The following is a 21,946-nucleotide window of genomic DNA, read 5'->3' as shown; positions in this document are numbered from 1 at the left end:
AAAAAAAATATCATGAGTACTAGTATGCCCTTAACTGATTCAATCAGTGCTTTTTAGTTGTCAGTATAAACTATTGATTCAATATGGTAATGCTGCATGAGTCCAAAGATGCATATATTGACACCTCCACGGCATGTGCTCTCACAATAACTGAAGATTTTGAAAGAGAAAGTGGTACAATACAGAATACTATAAATAACACTGCTACAGCATCCGATTATATATTGACAAGATATACCATATCAGTACGTATTACTATTGCTTCTAGATTCCTCCATTTCAATCCATGCCATAGTGTCTGAAAGAAGTATAGATGCTCCTGATATTGCACTAAATTTTATAGTTTCCTTTGCAATTACATGGCAGTTCCTGGAAGCAAGGAGGAAGGCACTTTAAAAAAAAAATGAGGTGATGCGTCTTTAATATTTAAAATTAATATGATACACCTTGGATCAAAAAAGTTCATCAAAGACCGATTTCAGAGCAAGGGAGTGTTACAGACTCACCCCACCGTTTCTTCTCACATACATTACAGCTTTACCATCATTTTTAGATAGATCTGGCACTTAACCATAGTGGCACACAGTAGCATTGCCATAGTTCAGGATATGTCAGCATAAGTTAACCTTTATTTTAATGCTGTAAACCACATTTCAACTGTTATGATAGCCCTAATATAAACTACTAATCATCCCTACCTCTCCTCAAATGTTATATACAGCACAACTGATACTTTATTTTTATTAAAAAAAAAAAAGAAAAGAAAAGAAAAGTTCCACACTTTTCTCTAGGAAGGGTAAGTTTTTCCTTTTTCAGTGAAACAATCAAAATGTCCACAGTCCAGGCTTGGCAAAAAACAGAGCACCTTCAGCTGTGAGCAAAACTGAGTACACCAGCCCCTAGCAGAATGAAATCTATCATCAGGAATGAAGCACTTCATGGCCTGTGGGAAGTGCTGCAGCTTGTTATATGGGTAGCTGACAGAAGCGCTCTTTCAGGTTGCCTAACTTTCCACTGTAAAATCTAATGCCACTTTTGTTTGCTGAACACCTTCTCGCAGACACAAGCCTTCAGGCTACAAAAGTGCCTTTCCTTTCTCTCTCGAATTTCCACGCACATCTAAATGGAGTGCAAATTCTGCAAAGTTGCTACTTCCTTTGTCTCGTTCATATGGCCAGCCAAAACCACCACCAAATAAATACTGGGGTTGAGGCTTTTTAAAAGCTGAATTGACAACACCCCTGCAGGAATTCTTCTCTGCTGGCCTTGGAGCTGACATCAGCTATCACAGGAGGAGAAGGCAGGGGAAGAAGAGGAGACCAGGTTTCTGGTCCCTAGCAGCACATGGCCCCTCACCTCATGCCCGCTCTCCCACTGCTGCTGACAAAGGATGGGTGCTCTCCCGCTCAGCAGCGAGGGCCAGGGCCAGGGCCAGAGCCAGGGCGGGCTGCTTCCTGCCATGCTCACAGGCACAGCCTTGCTCTTTACACCTCCCAGCTCACGCTTATTCTCATTACATAAAAACACATTTCTCCAGTATATGGCAGGGCTAGGCGTCAAAGGTTCAAACCCCAATGATGACACGCTACAGAGGATGACAAATAGAATTTGGCTTCCCCAATAGCAAAGAAAATACTATTTTGTATACTACCAGTATACTCATACTACTAGTTTTCAAAAGCTGCACTACAGTAACTTAGATTGTGAAACCAAGCATTTGAATGTTAGGAAATGTCAGGTGTACGGCCATCGTGCAACCTTCGTTCTGCCCCCTGGAATATATACCATATTACACAGACTCTAATTACACGGTATCATTTTTGCAGAACCCTTGCCTCATTCTGCAGAGGCAACAATAAAACTGGTATTTCCTAACTTTTGAAACTAACTAAATAACTCTTCTGTGTGTGCGCAGGAGAGGAGTTGTAATTATCAGATGCAATTTAATTTTTGCCTAACACCAGTCTTTCCTACTTGATCACTCTTTTAGCTACCACTGGAACTAGATGTTTTATAACCTGGAGTCCTCACTACTTTAAGCAGGAAGTGGTAAATCTGTTATTATGCTTTAGTCATATAAAGTAAAAGCCCTCAATACCTGAATTAAAATTAAGAGATACATGTTCTCAAATTAATATTTTATGATCCATTATAAAGAAACTTTGTACAAACTAAAATGTTGATTAATTAGTTAAAAATGGGGTCAAATTAAAAATATACATGAAGTTAAAATCACTTTTAAGACTATGGGTCAGTTTAAGTTCTTCTAAACTTCAGTCACACTACTACCCTCTTCAAAACCATTTTTCTACACATCATAGGTACAAATATAACTACTAAGACTTCAAAACTACTAAACATGCAGCATTTAGTCTTTCCATAATCTATTTCAATTAAACAAAGTATACAGTAGAAGATAAATGCAGGAGGAAAAACCTAAAATTAATTCCCTGAAAACTTTTAAAATACCAGAAATATTATTATTATATGGAACATTTTTGCTATCAGTAAGATGACTTCCAGTGACGAGATTTCCAGTGTATATATCCTGGTGTCATAATAAATATTAGTTAATCTTTTATGAATTCACTGATTAAGTTTTTGTTTTTCAAAAGCTGAAGATATCAAGATGCTTACAGACACAGGGCTTTTTTCCCAAATTAGTTAAGATTAAGCACTGTAAAAAAAATTAAGCTGTAACTTCTAATGAAACTATTGTTTAGCCCACAGAACGCTAATATGGCTTACAATATATATCTGCAATTACACTGTTAATGCAATTGGTACTTGAAAAAATGTTTTAACATATGTAACCTCTTCCCTTTTACTGCTGCACAGTGATTTTACTTAATGATATAATCACCGATTGCAGCCCCTTTATCTTCCTGGCTTAAAATTTCTTCTCCCTGTGTTTCAGGAGTAGAATTTTGGACAAACTTCCCACCTTTCCTACTCTGTAATACTGTGAGGCTGCACCTTCATGCTGAATAGTTTTGTCTTTTCAGTTCATAGCTCCAAACAATTACTAAGTTTTTGAACTGAATCTAGATTTCAGACTTCAAACCGTCCTCCTTCCCAGATAAACTATTTTTAATCCCACCTACAAAAACTAGATGAACCTTAGTAGGATGTGACAACACGTGTTAAAGCACATGTGCCAGGAGTATACAGCTTTGACTAAGTTTTGGGAAAGAAAAAGAACTAATTTGGTTCACTTTTAAAGATCCTGAACACCATTCTGGTAGATGTAAGAAAGTGAGCTTTTCCTGAAAAATTAATAGAGCACCTCAGGACTGAAGGGCTACATTCACACTCAGTCTCCGCATTGCCTTTATCCATCAGCATACAGTTCAAGTATGAGATGTGTCTCTATTTTATAACTTCTACAATGGAGCTGCACCAATGCTGCATTATGACTGGGAACTCTGACAACCTAATTGAGGCCAAGCAGACTGGATCGGAGACACGGATCAGTTCACCACCCAGCCCCATTTCTCCTTTTCAAGATCTCTTTCTTGGAAGATATTATGACAGTTATTATCACAATAAAATGTGTCTACTTGTAAGAGGACATCCGTTCAGAAAGGTATACAAAATCTTTAACGTATGCATTGCAAAGCTTTCTAGAATACTGTCTTGAAAGGTAACTTGGTATCCTCTTACAATAAGTTTACTGATCCAAGGTTTAATTAAGCTTATTCTAATAAACACTTCCACGTTCTGAAATATTTTTTGTCACACTACAGTTGCTATTTTGAAATTATTGTATGAAAACCAGGCTAATCTACATAAAAATGTTCTTGCAGACAAGCTGACTTGCTTTTTTTAAGCAATGGCTAGACAAACTGAGTCAAAGTAAGGCAGTAGGTAACTGCCAAGAGGCAATTGCGCGCAAACAACTATCCCAGGAGGAAACTACTTGTCCTTGGAAGAAACCAGCCTGAGTTAGAACTGAAAGAAAACTTTCCAGATCTGTCAAATCTATGCTGGTCCTACTCAGCCCTGCTGACATTTCCTAGGTTGTATGTTCACTGCCCTAATCTGACATTTCTAAATTCAACATTTTTTTAAATAGTATTTAAGAATGTGATATAACAAAATACTTGGGTCACACTTCTGTCATGCTATTTCTCTTCAGTTCTAAAAAGATTTGGAAAGTGTTACACACCCTAGGCACAATACCCAGTTTTACCCTGCCAAGAAAAACTAATGCTAGAAAAATGCTCAGATGACTTCAAACTGTATGCACATCTGCCTTTTTTGTTGTTAGGATCCTTTTGTTTGTTTCTGCTTTTTTATATATAGTTTTATTATATTTTGACAATGAGAAAGCAGAATCCAAATCTGTTGCAGAATTATCAGGAATGAATAAAATTAGACAAACCACTACCCAATGGAGCTACATTTGATGAAACGTGCAGATACGCACTTATTGTGGAGCTTATTAGTTCTCTCTGCTCCTCAGTGCTTCAGGTATTCTCTAAATTATTTCTGCAACCTAAGTTATATACAGATGCCTCATCGGCTTACTGAAACACTATGCTCTCTCAGATTTTTTACTGTTACTGTTTTTAAAACTACCAACAGTTCTACAAAGGCACACTTGCAGCTAGGCAGAGAAAGTCAGAGGCACTGACTTGTACGCAGTTTTGCACTGAGTCCAGATGATACGGTATATGCCCATACGGACTTCTGGTTTGCTGATAAGTTTATAAAATCAGAAACGTTTTAAAAGTTTAAGAGAACGACATCAGGAAAGAGGAAATTCAGATTTTTGTTTTCTGGAAAACTCAGTTTCCTTCACAAAAGTTATGTGGGAAAAACTGAGTTATTACCAAATAAGCTGTTGACCAAAATCGGAAAAATGCGGAAATGTTAACTTTTCACATAAATAACTAATCTGAATTCCCTCGGAGTAAACTACAAATGTCATTAACTTGCCAGAGTAGGCGCCGGCAACTAGCGACAGCAGCGTCAAAGCTCGGCTGTTGAGAGCAGACGCGCTGCTTCCCAGGGCCGGGCCGGGCCGGGCCGGGCGGCGGCACGGGGCGGCTCAGAGGCAGGGGCGCCACGGGGAGGGCGGGCGGCGCGGCAAACCCCCGCGCACCGGCGCTGGCAGCCCATGCGCGCCGAGCACCTACCTGAGCCCGGGGACGCTACCTCGTCCGCGTCTCTGCGCCGCGGATATGAGGCACAGCGGTCGGGAGGGAAAGAAAGAAAGGCAGGAAGCAAAGAGGAGAAGAAGGGCGCCCCCGCCCCCGCGGAGCCCCTCGCCGCCTCCCGAGGACGCAGCCAGGCCAGCGGTGCAGCCAGGGCCGTCCCGGGCCCGGGTCCCCGCCCCGCCCCGCCTCGCGTCCGGGGCGGCCGCGGCCTCGCGGGCCGGACGGAGCGGCAGCGGCGGCGGCGGGGCCCGGCCCGGCCGCCGGGCGGGAGGCGGGGCGCGGCCCGGCGGGGGCGGGGAAGGAGCGCACTGCCAGCCGCAGCGGCCGCCCCCGGCCCCCTGCCCCGCGGAGGGGAGGAGGAGGAGGACCGCGGCGGGGGGCGACCCGGCGGCCTCCCAGCGGCGGCGGCGTCCCCCGCACCGAGGCGGCGGCGCGGGCGGCCCCGTCGCGACCCACGTCGCGGCGGGGCTGCGGCCCGACGGGCCGTCCCCAGAGCCGCGGCGGGGCCGGGCCCCGCACCGCTCCCCCGCCCTCCCCGGACGGCGGAGCGGCAGCGCCAAACTTCTCCCCCGTCGGCCGAGGGCCGGCAGCCCCCGGCGCGGTGCGGCGCGGCGCCCCTGGTGCGGCGCGCTGCGCCGGGCGCGATGCTCACCTGGGGCCGGGGGGCAGCGCGGGCGGAGGCGGCGGCGCAGTTGGTGCAGGATGACGCCGAGGCCGATGCAGTAAACCCGGAGCAAGGACACCGCTCGCGGAGACAATAGCGACATGGCCGCCTCCCGCCCCTGGCGGCGCGGGGAGAGGCGGGCGAGACGCCCCAGCGAGCACGTGTGTGTGCGTGCGTGTGTGTGTGTGTGTGCGCGGCCGCGGCTGTGGCGCTCCGTCGCCTGCGGGAGGGCGGCCGGGCCGGGCGGGGCGGGGGCGCGGCGCGGCGCGGCCCCCACCCGGCGGAAGGGAAGCGCCGCCGCTGTCACAGCCGCGCCGCGGCTCCCGCCCTTCTGGGCATGTGCGGGGGGGAAGGGCCACGCCGCGCTGGGGATGGCGGCGGCGGGAGCTGCCGCCCGCGCGGGCCCAGCGGCCGCGGCCGGCCCGGCTGCCCGGGCGGACAGGCAGGGTCTGCGGCTCGGCCCGGCTCGGCTCGGCTGCCTCGTGCAGCTGCGGCGCGGCTGCAGCGCTGCCCGCGGAGCCCTTCCGGGAGCGAGCCGGCGAGCCCGGCCGCCTCTCGGTGCGGACCCCGGACGGCACGGAGGCGAGGGGCAGCAGGGAAGGGCGGGCAGGGTGGCCTCCCGTGCCGAGGACCCCCGCCGCGGGAGCCGGTGCCCGCGGGGCGGGGCGCCGCGCTGCAGTGCTGGGCCAGTGCGCCAGGTCCGCCGCCGCCACGTGAACAGCCGTAAGGCCATGGCTGGGGACGGCGCCGTCACGCCGTCCTGTGACTGAGCGCGGTCGCTGGGTTGTCTCGGGTTTGCTTCGCTGCGGCTCTTGCCCAATCCCGTCGGCAGTGCTTATTCCGGGCAAAACTCGGCGTCGTCTTGGCCGTCAGAAAACTTAACTTTTCTCCTTGCTGCAGCTTTGGCAGTTGCAGGTTGCAGTTGTTCTGATTATTTCGCATGTAGTTTCAGTGCAGCGTAGCCTTAAAAAATTAGGTACCAAGTCTTGCTACATCAGGAGCCTGAATTTTATACCAGCCTCGTGAACACATACTTTACCGCAATTGTGTATCACATAGTTTATCTTGAAACTTTGTTTTCAATTTTAAACCCTCAGTCTCATTTTTGAGATGCCAAGCACTTGAGACAGACCAGCAAATCCTACTTACTGATTCTTTTGGTAGACTGCTAGTTTAGGCTACAGGAAATGCAGTGCTTAGCACTTGCATTGTTTTTCACTCACAGAGCTGGTATTGTTCCATAAATGCAGATGAGTAACAATACAGACACGAAGCAAGAAGTATGAACAATAGTTTTGTAAGAGTTTTACCTATATATTCAATTTGATGTAAGTAACATTTTGTCTTTGGGGATGACATGGGCAGTCATACAAAGTTCTAGAAATCCATTTGAAGTGTAATCTCTTAAAAAAAAAAAAAAAAAACTTTCATTCCAGAAGAGATTTAATTAACAATATAGTTCATCATCAGATCAGATTGTTCAGCAGAATCAACTCTCTGCTTTCAGTAGTATGCATAAAATAAAAGCTTGTGGTGTAGTTGCTCTCTGACAAAAATGCAGAGTTAATATTGTGCATCTCTGATGAATTTCTTCCCTATTTTTTTATTAACATATGGAATTAGACACACATAAGTAATAAACAGAATATCATGAATTTGCTTGCATCAGGGAAGGATTCATTCTAAATGTATGTTGTTCTCAACCAAGCATGAAGTGGTAGAAAGAGCAACACATAAGAAAATATGAAAGAAGAAACACTGACATTTGGTAAAGGTGTATTATTTTCTCAGCTTATCTCAGGAAAAATCAAATCTTGACTCCTTAATGTTGCTTTGCATCCTTTTCTCAGAACTATAATGTTAATGAAAGCCCTCTGCAACATTAAACTATGATACTTGCCTACAGTGTATTTACATGATCTCAGTATAAACATACATGTTCTCAGTCAGGTTTTCTACTATAGTAAAATTAATCAGTGCATATTCAAGCTATGAAAATAAATATTTCTGTCCTTTTTCAGAAAGTACTATACAAAGAATTAGACTAAATGGGGAACAACTGTTTGGTTAATACTATCATCTGACTGGTCCCACTAGTTTTTCTGAAGGTGTTAAAATTTATTTTCAGTCCTCCTTGGTTTATGAGTAGAGCTTCTCAGAAAGAATGAGGAAAAAAAATTTTAAACGCTATTGTTCAATCAGCTTTTCTAAAGGTTGATGGGAGGTGAAATGGAGGAGAAAGGAAAATATAAAGAAACCCTTAGTCTTTAATGCTTTTCAAAAATTGTCTTATAATACATTTACTTCTAATCAATATTTTCCTTGCTTTTTAATAATTTTCATCTTTTTATCAACATATGTTTTCTTCATATAATCATTAGCTGCAAAGCTCTGAGTATTTGGGATGGAATTTTGTCCATCTACTTTAGATACCTCCCAGAGACACTCAATGAAATTTTACGTGTTTGACCCTGGAAGGGAGGAAAGTTGTAATCTAATTACCTTAACTTTCTTATACGGTCAGTGGATAGGAAGAGGCACTTCTGAAGACCTGCAGAAGATGACTGCTTCCTCTGAGGTGCTTAGAGCACTCTCTTCTTTCTGCTGACTGTGAGGTGAACTCACGCCACCAGTGGCCAAAGCCAGCTTGCGGTTAGAACTCAGATATCCTCTTGGAAAGTCGTTGGAAATGCTAGTAATGCGCCATCCACACATGCGCCAGCTGATCTGCAGGACTGGCACTAATGAAGCAGTATGTGAGCATAGTGTTTCCACCCACCTTTTGCATAAAGATGCATTAAGCCGTAAGAAAGGAAGTGGGTAATGTTGCTTCTAGGCTCTAATTAAACCCTTAGCTCAAACTTCCCAGTAGAATGGCATAATCAACCACTGTAAGGTATCATGGATGATAGCTGCTGCAGTTGAGGTCCTGTGCAGCCAGGAATGACAGGAACTACTTAAGAGCAGACAGGAGGGGACCCAAGGTTAGCCTGGCAAGTCAAACGCTCTCATACACAGGGTGGATGATATGGGGAGTGAAATGGGGTTCTAACCTATTTTTATTGTTTATCCCATGACAATATCCCATACAACACATCTCTCCCAGGAATGTAAGTTTGGTCCCTTGATTTTGCTCCCTTCGGGATGAGAACTAGAGGCAAGTGATTTCTTGTATTCTTTACAGTGGTTCAAGTGCAGTGGGAGAGGTTGCTAATGCTTTTTGCCTGACTCATGGCATAATAGTTAGGGTAGTCTCTTAAGGTGTAAATGATATAAGATCAATCCCTCTCAAACAGTAAATTTAGAATTCCACTTACTTGCTTGATACATGCTTTCAGTATTTGGCACATATGTCAAAGCTGATGGCCCACACCAGAAGAAGTAAGACATAATTCTGACTGCTTCTAATTTTTCAGGCTTCTCCAAGGGATTTAAATGCCTGTCTTCCTAAAGCTGAATTGCAATAGAACTTTAGGCAAGAGATAAGTGCCTATCTTCCCAAAACAGGATCTCCTTAACATGTGTGGGTGAATAAAGTTAAATGCCTGAGGAGCTTTCAGGTTCAGTAGGGAGGTGCCCACAAGATTAGGCAGTGCTGGGAAATAGTCGGGATTGCTGTCTGGAATTCATATGGGTTTTTGAGCACCTGCATACAGTTTTGACAGACTGCATACTCTCTTTTTTTTTTTCCCTGTGTGCAAAAACAGTCACTTTAAGTACCCCCAAATTAAGTACCATCATGCCTAATATTAGACACTTGAGCAGGATTAGACACTTGATAGCAAGATCATATAAAAAGCACTAGAGTTAGCTCTTCGGCACCCTCATTAGTAGCCCAGGAAGGGTAGGTTACTTTGAAGGGGAAAGAAACTGCTTGCCAAGGGGAGATCTGTCTGACACTACTACATAGGAAGTCCCTGAGACAGAGGCCAGGATCTGCTACTGTGGACAATTATCTAATGAAATAAATCTGTTTTTCTTTAGCAACACTGGAGAAGATAGTAAATGGGTGTAAGACCTACCTGCTGTATAACAGGGTGACAGCATTTGCTTATAAAGGGGGAAAGGTTCTGATGCTTCTTAGCCTTTTTCAGATATTTCACTTTTTGAAAAAATAATCTCATTGGGAAAGCTGACTCTTGTCAGGTAGCTATACTGATAAGGAAGTGAAGCACGGGAGTAAACAGAAGAAATGTGAGTTTTGTAGCCATGGGAAAGAGGGGACAGAGTTTAAGCCTACTCCCTGAACAGCTTACATTTTTTAGACTAGAGAGCAATAGGACCAAAATATGGACTAATAAGTACAAATACAGTCCAGGAACCTAACTTCCCCTCTTCAACCAAATGCTCAAACCACTAAGCTGTTATGCAAGAAGCACAGTGTACTCACTACCGTCACTGAGTTTTTTTGAAGTACCATTCCTGCTGTGATTACTGTATTTGTGCATTCTGAGTATTCAGCATACATTGCACTTTCAGGATATATCTGGTCTCATAAACCTGGAAAATGAGTACTCAGGGCTGGGTTTGCATCACCCCAGTACCTCTATTTCATATCAGGTAAGATTTGAGCTCACCTCCTGCATCTGCCTGCAGTTCAGTCAAGACTCAGAGACTGAAGAGTTAGAAGAAGACATGCTGAAAAAAGATGATAATTTGGAACAAAATAAAATGCCCAAACGTGTGTTTGCGTACAAAACTTCTGCAGGAATGTAAGTAGAAAGCAGCTGAACTGCTAACAGAAATACACAAACTTTTGTTAAAGCGCAACCTCTGTCATAAAACACTTAAAAATAGTAAATCCTAATCCTTAGAATTGACTTGGGGTATTAGTAGACTGCAAACTGTACCCAGAAACTTTACTTGGTGAATTGTCTGAAAGAATAACAAAAAATACCTGGAAATTCTAGATATGGTAAGGATTAACCAGCATTATTTCAGCAATGGGAAATCAGTTTCCTATATTCCTCAGGCTTTTTTTGAAAATGCCCATAAGGAGCAGATAGAAGAATACTGATTAATTAACACATGTGAAGTTTCAAAAGCCCTTTCACAAGATCCTGCACACATGTACCATAAGGATGCTAAACAATTGTGGGATAAGAATTCGCATATTTACAAAACAAAAGAAAAGAAGCAAAAACCCACATCAAAACTAGAGCAAAACTAAATGATTAACTTTCATCATGAAATCAGAGCAAAATAACAGCAGGGCATCAAGTTTCCCTATTAGGTCCTATGATGGCTAATGCATTCCTTAATGCCTTGGATGGAATAAGGGAAAAGTTGTTGCAGCAAAATGACACTGTGTTATTTATATTAGCACAGGTAGGAGAGGAGCAGAAGAATTTCAGACAGATTTAAACAAGCTAGGTGGATTGGCAATATTCTGATATTGATAAAATAATGCTATAGAAAACAGATTAATTATGCCCATTAAAGTAATGGATTTGTTGACAGTTACTGCACTTGTGTTAAAAAAAGTCTAGCATCAATAACTGCATAGTGGTTATTTCAATGTTTGTATAGTAATGTTTGCAATTGAACACCCATGGAACACTGTGTGCAACACTGCCCAACCAGTATCTAAGAGGATTTTACTAAGGTTCAGCAAAGAACCAAGAAGATGATTATAGTCCAAAACAAGAGTTTTCCAGGACACCATTTCCTGCATCTTTCTATGATCTCTTTCTTAACAATACTGTAAGATAAACATGGCTTTCATCAGAAACTTGATTTGCAACATTCTAATGTGAAGAAAATAAAAAAGCAGAATCACCCCTCATTAACTGGATTCCATCACTTGATCTGCACTTGTATTTTTGTTCCATTTGCTTGCAAGACTACTTGAGTACCACATATATCAATATTAAATGAGGCAAAGTTAGTGGGGAGAATATCTCAGAGGAGCTTTCAGGCACACATAACCTTGCTTATGACCTTAGACAAACACAGCTATGACAACATTACTACTATTAGTAGTCAAGATTCACTAGCAGAGTTCACGGTTCTCATCCATGGTGTTTGTTGACGCTGCCCTGAAGACTATGTTCACCTCTTGCACAGGCTGCCAGCCAGTCTCAGGGCCCAGTGGGACTGAACCCCAGCTATGTGGGAGCCTTGGTTCCTGGGCATGCTGGTGTGTTAGGTCCTACAAACTACAGATAAGCTGACAGCCTCAAATCGCAGACATGGAGTCCTCATACCGTTGATGGCTGGATGGCCAGGTAGAGGAAGATAGGAAATGGACTCCAGATGTCAAGTCTCCCGAGAGGTCTCTTGGTCTCTAGAAATGGCCAAAGTGTCCAGGATTGTGCCATACAGAAATATATGTATGGATGGGGCTGTTTCTGAAGTTTTAGATGGTAATGGAAAGCATCACTTGCTGCCGAAAGAAAGCAATTCTTAACTGTTTTGAACTTGAAGTGACCAGGATTTGTGGTCTGGTCTGTCTCCATGTGCCTAACACCTGTGTGTGAGGTACTTCTCATGTATTCCTGTCTTGCCAATTGACTTCCTGGATTGGAGCTAATATGTGTTATCTTTAGGGCCCATGCTGCTTTTGCACTTACTGTACAAATTTTCTGGGCTCATTGGGGGCAGATTCTGCCCACAGCTCTGTGAGATTTGAGCATGGGAACAGTGATTTTGTTGTTGTTGTCATTAAAGCCTGTTTGGGGTGTTTTAGACTCCTTGTCTCCAGGCAGCTGCATATGAGAAAGGAAGCACAGTGATGAGTAAATAGATGTGTAGAACAAGCTGGAGGGAAGAAGATCAGGCCAAAACACAATGCAAATGCTGAGAAAAGAAAGATATGTAGATGACAGGAAGTAGGAGTTGTGAGAAAGGCTAGACATCAGTTGGCTTTGGGTAGGAAAAGACTGCTGAAAAACGCACCGGCTGTCTACTAACCCAGATGAATGCATGCAGTGGGAATGATGAAGATGGGCAATTATCACTAATGCTGATGTCCATGTAAGCTGATTTGTTCTTGTGGTGCAAGAAAGTCTGAAAGGCAGCAGAGCTGAGAAGCCCTGGTGCAATAAAACCACCCTTCCTGTTCAAGAGCTGGTGCTGGGGCCAGTGGCTCCCATCCCCCCAAGAGCTGTGCTGGGTGCTTGTGGGGAGCGCTGGAGATGGGCCAAGAGCAGGAAGGATGTGCCTAAAGCCAACCACCATGCTCGGTCTCTGCTTCTTGCAGGCAACAGGGAGCAGACTCTAAATTAAAAGTCTGTTCTGCCCTCACGTGAGGTGACCTGCCGCAGAGCTGAGATGTGCTGAAAGCCCAGTGTTACCTTTCTTCCTGCTTATGCCAAATATATGGGGGAGGGATTGAGAATCAGGTAGGGTCCAGCAGTTCTTTAAACCCACTCTACATGTTTTCTTCTTTTTATCACTTTTCTAGCACAGCTGCCTTGCATTCCTCTTTGTCATCAAGCTCCAGTTCCCAAATCTGGCTCCCTGGATACGTGTTCATTATTGCTGCAGTATGTTCATCTAGAATCCCCAATTGCCTCTGCATTGTTTTTTCTCCTTGTTCTGTGATAATCAACACTCTCTCCATTTTTCCTAATTCCATTTTACTTTACTTTCTAATCATCCTGACAAACCCATCTCTCTTTACCTGAGTACAATCACTGTATTCCCCAGTCTCTTGATCACACCTGCCTGTGAGTTGTCCAAAAAGATTACATATGCCTCGAATTTTCCACTTACTTCAATAAATGAATGATTGCAGTGTTATATAACTTGTTTATGTTTGGATTGTGTAGCTAATGGTCTGGATTTGGGCTGTTCTATAGCATTACATTAATTTACTAAGCACAAAGCAACTGTGTAAAAAAGCCAGCATGGCCAAGAAATAAATGGATTAAAAAATTTAATAGGAAAAGCCATAGCTAAACAAAGCAATAAAGAAGTCCTGCTATCCTTGAGAACAAAATCATATGTGACATAGACGAGTTAAGAGGGGACATCTGAAAAAATGCTTCCTATTTCTTGGCTTTGGTGTGATCCAAGTCTTTGTAAACACTGAGCTTTACTTTCTTCATATCATCTTTTTTTAGTATAAAGGAAAATCACAGTGTGATTGGAGTGCTGAATTGCCATAAGAACAATAGCAGAGAAGATTCAGACCTTAAACTTTCTTTTCTAACATTTGTCTGTGACGAACAATGAATTGTTCAAGAACTGTAGTTTGACCCCTAAAATATATGCACTAGAAATGATCAAAGACAATTCATTCTATTCATAAACTCAAAAAGATTTTAAGCACTGGAGAAAGCCAAGAGCTGATCAGGATAATTATTAAGAATAAACTTTCAGAATTCTCTAGAGATGTCCAATTCCAAATTATACATATAATACTAGCCATATTATTTTTCTAAGGTAATAAACTATTCAAATTATACACAATACATCCCTTATCACACTTTAATTTCAAAGTCTATTAAGACTAGTTTAATTCAACATCATCATCACACCCCAGAGAGCTTTGACAGTGTGGAGTGAAAGACTGGCCATTTTAAAAATCTTATGCTGGAGACTGACAAATATGTAACAAAGCAGTTATTTCTCAGTATGCTGGTTGCCCTGAGAGGTAAGATTGCTAAAATCTGATAGATAACATTCAGGAACTGGCATGTCTTTTTCCCAAGAGGCATGATGGTTAGAAATGGTGCATTTAAGATCCTGTATTCATCCAGACTTTGTATCACTTTCAAATCAGCTACTGCTCAGATCAGTAAATGAGAACGTAAATCAGCCATTTACATTCAGTATTTAATGATGATAAACCTGACATAAAAGACTCAGACATCACTGCTTGTGTATATGTTAGGCATATTTTTAGTTTCTGGGGATTTTGTGTGTGTGTAGTAGTATGTTTTTAAGTGCCATCATGACATTATAACATGACATAGTTCATATGCATTAGAAGATTTTAAAACTAAAATTTAAACCTGTTTTATAACTAGCATTTTTTCATATAGTAAAAGGCCTTAATCCAAACCAACCACTAATTCAAGTAAAGAGTTATAATCTTTAAAGATAGTTCTTCAAACTAGGGTGTTTTTTCTAGAAAATTCTACCCCTGGACTTCACTTCAAAGCAGATTTATCTAAGGTCTACATTACTAAACTGTAATCACTTTAGACAATTTCTTATAATAAAAACCAGAATATACATATATTGTAAATGTATATGCATGCTTATGTGTAGAGGCAGATAAATTAACATTTTGAAATTTCATTAAGCATCTAAAAAGGGTAGTGGTATTCCCTACATCCAGGATTTAACATGGAAACATTTAAAGAGGCTGGTTTATGCTGGTACTTCTCCCCTTAAAAGAGGAAGGATTTTTTTCTATATAAATCCTATTACAGCATTGTTGCTACTTTGAATAAAAAGTTGTATTGGCTACAACATACACTTGTTACACAAAACTTTTAGGTGAAAAGCAAATTCTCCTGGTAGCCTCATGTTCAAATTGCAAACCACAACAAATAGGTTTTAACCTATCAGAAGTATAAACCAAGGAGCCTCTATTACTATCCAGATTAAAGAAAAGAAAGCTACCAAAAAATACACATTACATAAGACATGAGTAGCTTTATGCTCACAACCTTGCTGGCCAGGCTTCCAATTGCAAAACAAGGGGGGTTCCTGCAAGTTGCCTGTTAGGTCATGTGCCCACTTGCTCATGGCCAGCCTGCCTTTTTACTGTTTTTTTGCTTCCTAATAATAATATTATTAACATTCAGTTGACTATGTTTAAGTATTTTTCTCAAGGAGAAATCAAGGTAAAACTGGTCTCGCTTTCTAAATTCTGCATCTAGTTTCCTTGTCTTTAGCTTGTCACAACATCAGTCATGCCCTTGTTTTGCACTGTCTTGCAACAAATTATTTATAATATTCCATCAATAGTAATCAAGGATCTGATTCTATCTCTCTTGGTATTGCTGATTGAATAGGAGGAGTAAGAACAGAAAGAGAACTTGACTGTTCAATCAAAATAGAGCTTATATACACAAAAAGGCATAACATTGCCTATATTTGGCCCCAAAGAAATTGCTAATTTCTTACAGAGAGACTTCACTTTCACTCTATTTAAATATTATTAACAGTTCCTGTTCTAATCAAAAGGTTAATTTAAATCATGATGTTATGAAATAAAATTGTACTCAACTTCAAAAATTCATATGAATATGTGTTATGTAGATCAAAGAAGGGAACGAATACGGCATAGCCACATTGGATGAAATGTAAAATCCATCCAGATCTGTATGTATCTGTAAAAATGACCAGTACCAGCTACGTTAGAGGGAAGTGCAAAATATTCTCAGCAGACAATCTCCTATGCAGTAATCTTCACCTTCTTTACCATCTCCACCTATTACACTGATTTTTAATAATGATTGGTGGACTCAAATTCTGAAGATTTAATAACCATTTTGTTTCTTGATACCATTAACTTTCTCTCCAGACACATCTGATATCTAGATAACTATTCCAACTATTTTTGAAGTCTCTTATAGTTGTGCTGGGTTACATACACTGTGTGACAAAATATTTCTTTACTATGTTTTAGAATTTACCATCTTCTCATTTCATTGCATAGCCCCTTATTTCTGTATTATGAGGCAGGAGAATAAAATTCCCACTCTGTCTTTAAGGTATTTATTATTTTATATACTTCTGTTTTGTATCTTACTCATTTCCTGTTTACTGTAAAAGATCTTTTATGTCTCTTCAGAGAGAGTTTACAATACAATGCACTCTGTTAACTTTTATTAGACACCTCCTCTTTGAAGTGTACTACAGAGTGTCTATTCATATAATTGAGACAGACAAACAGAAAAAGGGATTGGCATATAGGGTATTTCATACATTCACAGTGCTAAACTGCAAGTGTAAACTAGAAAGAGATTAAAGTGTTAGTATTAACTGAACCATAGACCAGTGATGCTCTTGTTAATGCCTGCACAGAACTGGCTAGTCATACTGTGCAGCCCTCTTCCTTATTTTAACTGCTAGATCAGATGAAAATACAGATAACATTGCGTTAGATGTTTTCCTAAAACTCTGCTTCCAGGCTCTCCTGGCTGTCTCTAGCACAGTCGTCCAGCTATGGCTTTAGAGGCTGAAATCTCTTTATGTGTTGAGAGTAACAAGATCAGTACTCCAGATGGAGATGAACCAGAATCTTATCTAATATTGCAAAATGATTTGGATAACATCTGCTGGCTGATTAGAAGACGAGAGTTCTGAATCTGTGTAATTTTCCAGCCACACTGTGGGACCGTGCAACCTCTTCACCACTGAGATCACTACATTGCTAAGGACAATTTGTAAGTAATATTTTTTCTGCACTTTCTCGTTTCAGGTTATTATTTCTTGCCACTTGAGACAAGGAGAAAAAAGAAAGAAAATACAGGTTTTGTAGTTAGTTCCTGAAAAACTTTAAATATAAGACTCGGTCTCAGCCTAGACCTTTCCTTTTTAATTATTTTTTGCTGCTATGTGGAACTTTCAGAGCTCTTTGAGCTCTGTAATAACTTGTTTTGATTTACAGTCAAAAAGATTTATTCCTGCTGGGGGAGAAATCATGTTGATTACTTCTCTCTCATTTTTGCTGAGTCATTGCGTATCCTCATATTATGTATCACAATGATTTTTCTAAAAATATGAAAGAACAATCACTATAATTTTCTGAAGAAAATGCTTGATGTAGATAGACATTGTTACACAATCTTGAAAATACATCATATGTGGAAATGAATATACCTGTTGAACGTAGATACTTCAGTTTTTTCCCAGCAAAAAACATTTTTCCATCTACCACAAAAAAGACATGTTTTTTGTTATTTTCTCACTCATGTAAAATCACCACATTATTTTATATATTTGTCCGTGTGCTATTGCAATTTATTGTCTAGTTTGGATTTTTTGTTGTGCACTAGGCTTAGTTTCAATGATTTTCCCTTAATAACCTCCCACTCTTTTTCTGATCTTTGCACTGGAGGATGGTCCTATTTGGTAAATATACTCTAGCTTGGTTTTTTGCTTCCAGACCATCCAGGTTCCATTTATACATGCTAAAGTGATTCCAGTAGAAAAAACAACCAGTTGGGCATTTTTATACATGGTTGTTTTGCGTGCTTTGAATGACATTCATTCACCCATTTATGGAGCGCCAGTAAGTACATCATTTTGAGTACTCAAGAGGCAGTTTTTTGCTGCATTCAGATCTTTTGCACAAAGGGGAACTTTACTCTTCTTTCAATATTAGCATTGCGTCTGCAAATAGAAATAATTTTACCTTCAATTAAGCTTGCTATGCATCAGTGGAACACTGCTGACTTCACTTGAAATATATTCCAAAATTACAAGAGAGAGAATAGGTTTCACTGCCCTAAAGATACATTTCTTGATAACTTGTAGCCACTAATCAAAAACTAATACAGATTATTAGTGACTAAAAGCCACCGGCATCTAGAGTGTGGAGTGATTTTATCACCTTTGTCCACTGGCTTCAGAAATTATCATTAATTATGGCAGGCTTGGTATAAATATTTATTTCACAGGAAAAAGAGAGAGAAAGTAGTGGTAGCACACACCACCTCTTACATATATCCATTAAGATCACTGAAAGTTACATAATAAAACTGCTATGCACTAATTAGAATCAGCAAACAGACACTGGTTTCCTGACAGAGATTTTTTCTGAGACTTTTTTTCTGGGAATCCACCAGTTCCTTAAGCACATTTCTTCACCTCATAATATCCTGAAAGGCACCATTACTGTCTTCTGCATCTTTAGCATCCACCAATTCCAATCAAAATAACAGCAATGAAGATGGATACCCACTGTCAGGCATTTCTTCATCTCATAGCAGAGCAAAGCAAAGAGGGCAAAGCCAGTATCATAAATCACTTTCTCTGTAGGGTATAGTCAAGTGACACAAGAAGTTAAAGGCTGAAAATGAAGTTTCAACTTCACTTGCCATTTTGTATGTCACGATGTGACAACACCTCAGCAGCAGATACCGTCCAGATCAAGGAAGGAGAGAGGGGCTGCACCGCCTCATAGACATCACCACAAAACCTCTCCATGAATACATGTCCTGGTACTGCTGTCAGGCCACAGTCCTTCTGTCAAAAGCTAATTCACAGCTGGCAATATCTTTATAAAAAGTACATAAAATGCTTAAACTGAGAATTTTCTCTAGTAAATCATTAAGGACAAGATTCAAAACAACTCTATAAAAAGAACTCCATAGGCTTCAGTTTGCTTTGGATAAGACACTGCAAAATGAAAATAAACAGCAGAGCTGCAAAGAGTATTCAAGAATGGAGCTTAGGGAAAGAGGGTTGGCTGGACATACCAAGCATGCTTTTGAATTTGTAACAATAAATGACAAAGGGAAAACAAAACAGCAGCCAAAATCACATTCTAATACAAAAACATTTTTCTACATTTATCATAACAAAAAGGCCTTGTTTCTCTCCAGTGCTTTCTTTGAGTGATTTGGGAATGGATCCACTGTCTTCTAAATTCTTGTGCTTTTCAGCACTCTCTCAATTCTGAATAGCCAGCCTGTTTTTGAGGCAGGTTTTACAAGAATGAAAACAGCAATAATTAAAATGTAAATGTTGTAGAAGACTCTTTCCTCCAAACTGGGATTGTTCTGTTTCACCACAAAATTTCTGAAACACTGCCTTTATTTCTCAGATTTGTTTAGTGATGATATCTCTTTAAGTGTTACAGTTCCTCTGTTGTTAAATTGTGGTTTTGCGCTGAAAAGTGACTCTAGAAAAAAAAAATCATGTGATTCCATATAACTGCAGGCCAAATGATATCCTCAACTACACTTTTACAACACTATTAAATATCAGTGAGGTTGCACAGGTGTAACTGAAAGCATGATTTGGCCTGCAGAATCCTAAATACGATGAAACAGAAGCTAGGAAAAAAACAGTCGACTTCCATACCCCAAGCTGAGTTGCTGAGCTGGCAAGTACAACTAAATCATTTTGTAAATGTGTAAGCTGAAAAAAACTCCAGTTGTCATGTTTTTCACCTTAAATCCTGTCAGTTCTTACCTAGGGATGTGAATATGTTTGGACATACTCATACACAGAGAGGGCATACTAAAGAAAAAGAAGCCTTCTATACAAGAAAGGATTTGAGCTGATATTTCTATTAGAGAAATTTTAAGTTTCCATAAATATTTTTCTTTAAATGCAAATGGCCTAACCAACAAAGGAACAGGTCAAATAAATGTTAGCTTATAAACTAGAGATATTTTAAATACATTGTGCTAAGACATCAGCACCAAGATAATGTCTGATAAAAAAAAGAGCAAAAGGTTTAAAAGACTGAAAGCTAGTTTAGAGTAAATGTCACTTGTACAAGTGTCATACAAAAGACAAAAATAAAAATTAAACTAAGGAAAATTGCTCAAATGGAAAACATAAGTTGTGAATATCAGCAGACTACAATATGTAGGTTTGCACATTATAGCTGCCATTGGTCTATTTGGCTTCAGAAACTAAATTACTTAAGATAATTATAATTACAGCTAGCAAGAATTTCCACTCTCAGGGAAACTTTAACATTTCAACATTTGCTTTCATGAGGAATCAGACAAACTTCTCTTGGAGCAAAATTCTGCAAAAATTGTGGTTCCTAGATATTAAATACAGATACTGACAAAACACTGTCCAACATATATCAGTAACTGTAACATCTGGTAGGAACATATTGTAATATTTAATTTGGTATTGTAGTGTGATAAAAAGATCAACATGAAATGAGGATAAGGAATATGAAAATTAAACACTAATTGACAAAGCAGAATATTTTGATGTAGGAGAAGGATGTGGAGGTGAGATTTTCAGCATTGTGGAAATGTTTGCAGTTTGAAAATAATTATTTGCTGACAGTAAACTTTTTCATCCACTACTGTTTTACTAGCTCGGTTTTGACACCTCTCATCACTTCTCTTTGACAATGTCCTGAATAAGCGGTTGTTTGTCTTTCCTTCTCACTTCTTTCCTTCCCTTCTTTCATCCTTTATAGCAGTATGATTACAAAGCAGCTTTATTGCAGCATTTAGTTTTTTTTTACAGTAGCTAGTCATATAGAGAGCTGTACATCTCTGAAGTACTGTATAAAGAAAGTACTGTATAAAGAATAATCTTCATAAAATCCAAGTGAGGCAAGTAAACAGATAAAACGAGGAAGAAAGAGACATATGCATTTAAGCAGAGAGCTAGAATTAAAAACAATGTAGCCCTAGTCCCACACTGTCCTTTGGACTGTCTTGACTCTTGAAAAATGGCTCAGTGCATCAGCTAACAAAGGATAACAGAGAGCCTAGCTAAACAGATCTATGCATAAAACCAGATTTTCAGTATATTTGTATGTGGGACTACAGATGGAGGGTGCTCCTTCATTGGCATTTCAGTTCAGAAGAACTGCTTTTTCTGAAGCAAATCTGACTGTACCACCACAGCTGGCCAGCTTTGCAGTGCAGTCTCAGCGTACGCACTGAGGATTCCTCCTGGACAGTGCTAAGCCAGAGGAGATACACTATGAGAACATCTTACGTGCTTCACCCACTGGTGGGTAGTAAGGCCATGGGATGACACTGGACCTAGTCCAAAGTAAAACCCTCTGGAGCACTTGTATGTGTGGGCGTCTTCAATACCAACTGTTTTATCTAGAGTTTGCTTCTTCTGGGCGACACTATTGCTAGTGTAGACATAGCCATAAAAACTCACATGCAACCCACATGTATTTGGAACATTCCTGCAATTATTAGTTAAGATTAGGCCTTTCTGAAGGCATTTGTGAATTATAATATGTAAGAAATTTGGTTAAGATGCTGCAGGAACATAGAAGACCTATGGCAGAACACACTGTAGGATAATATAGGTGCACTATATGTAGACCCATAAAGTTGATGTTTAAAGGGGGAGATAAAGAAGTGCTCCTGCACTCGCTGACCCACGTGCGTAAACCCCTCATCTCCTTCAATGCGGCTGGAAGCCAGGTACTCGGGCAGGACATGTTCTGTGATGCACTCTCAGAAAATGCCCCATCTGGATGATTAGG

The 21,946-nt window shown here is 40.8% G+C and overlaps 1 protein-coding gene across 3 annotated transcripts in view; it reads right to left on the bottom strand.

Moving 5' to 3' along the window:
• ZBED1 (zinc finger BED-type containing 1) overlaps window positions 1-6,276 on the bottom strand; it is a 174,048-nt gene extending 167,772 nt beyond the window's left edge. The window contains exon 1 of one of the 3 annotated variants that reach the window (XM_064501168.1): window positions 5,815-6,276. Coding sequence is in view for 1 of the 3 variants with exons in the window: in XM_064501181.1 (XP_064357251.1) it covers window positions 5,815-5,929 (115 nt within the window). In the remaining 2 variants the exon portion in view is untranslated. Of the gene's footprint in view, window positions 1-5,141; window positions 5,271-5,814 lie in introns of those variants that run through there. The other 2 variants (XM_064501181.1, XM_026102358.2) reach the window with 2 other exon arrangements.
• Window positions 6,277-21,946: the final 15,670 nt, after the last annotated feature.

This window comes from Dromaius novaehollandiae, chromosome 1 (genome assembly GCF_036370855.1).
Source record: "Dromaius novaehollandiae isolate bDroNov1 chromosome 1, bDroNov1.hap1, whole genome shotgun sequence".
Lineage (NCBI taxonomy): Eukaryota > Metazoa > Chordata > Aves > Casuariiformes > Dromaiidae > Dromaius > Dromaius novaehollandiae.
The sequence above is the reverse complement of the archived record's forward strand: the minus strand, read 5'-3'. Positions and strand labels throughout refer to the sequence as shown.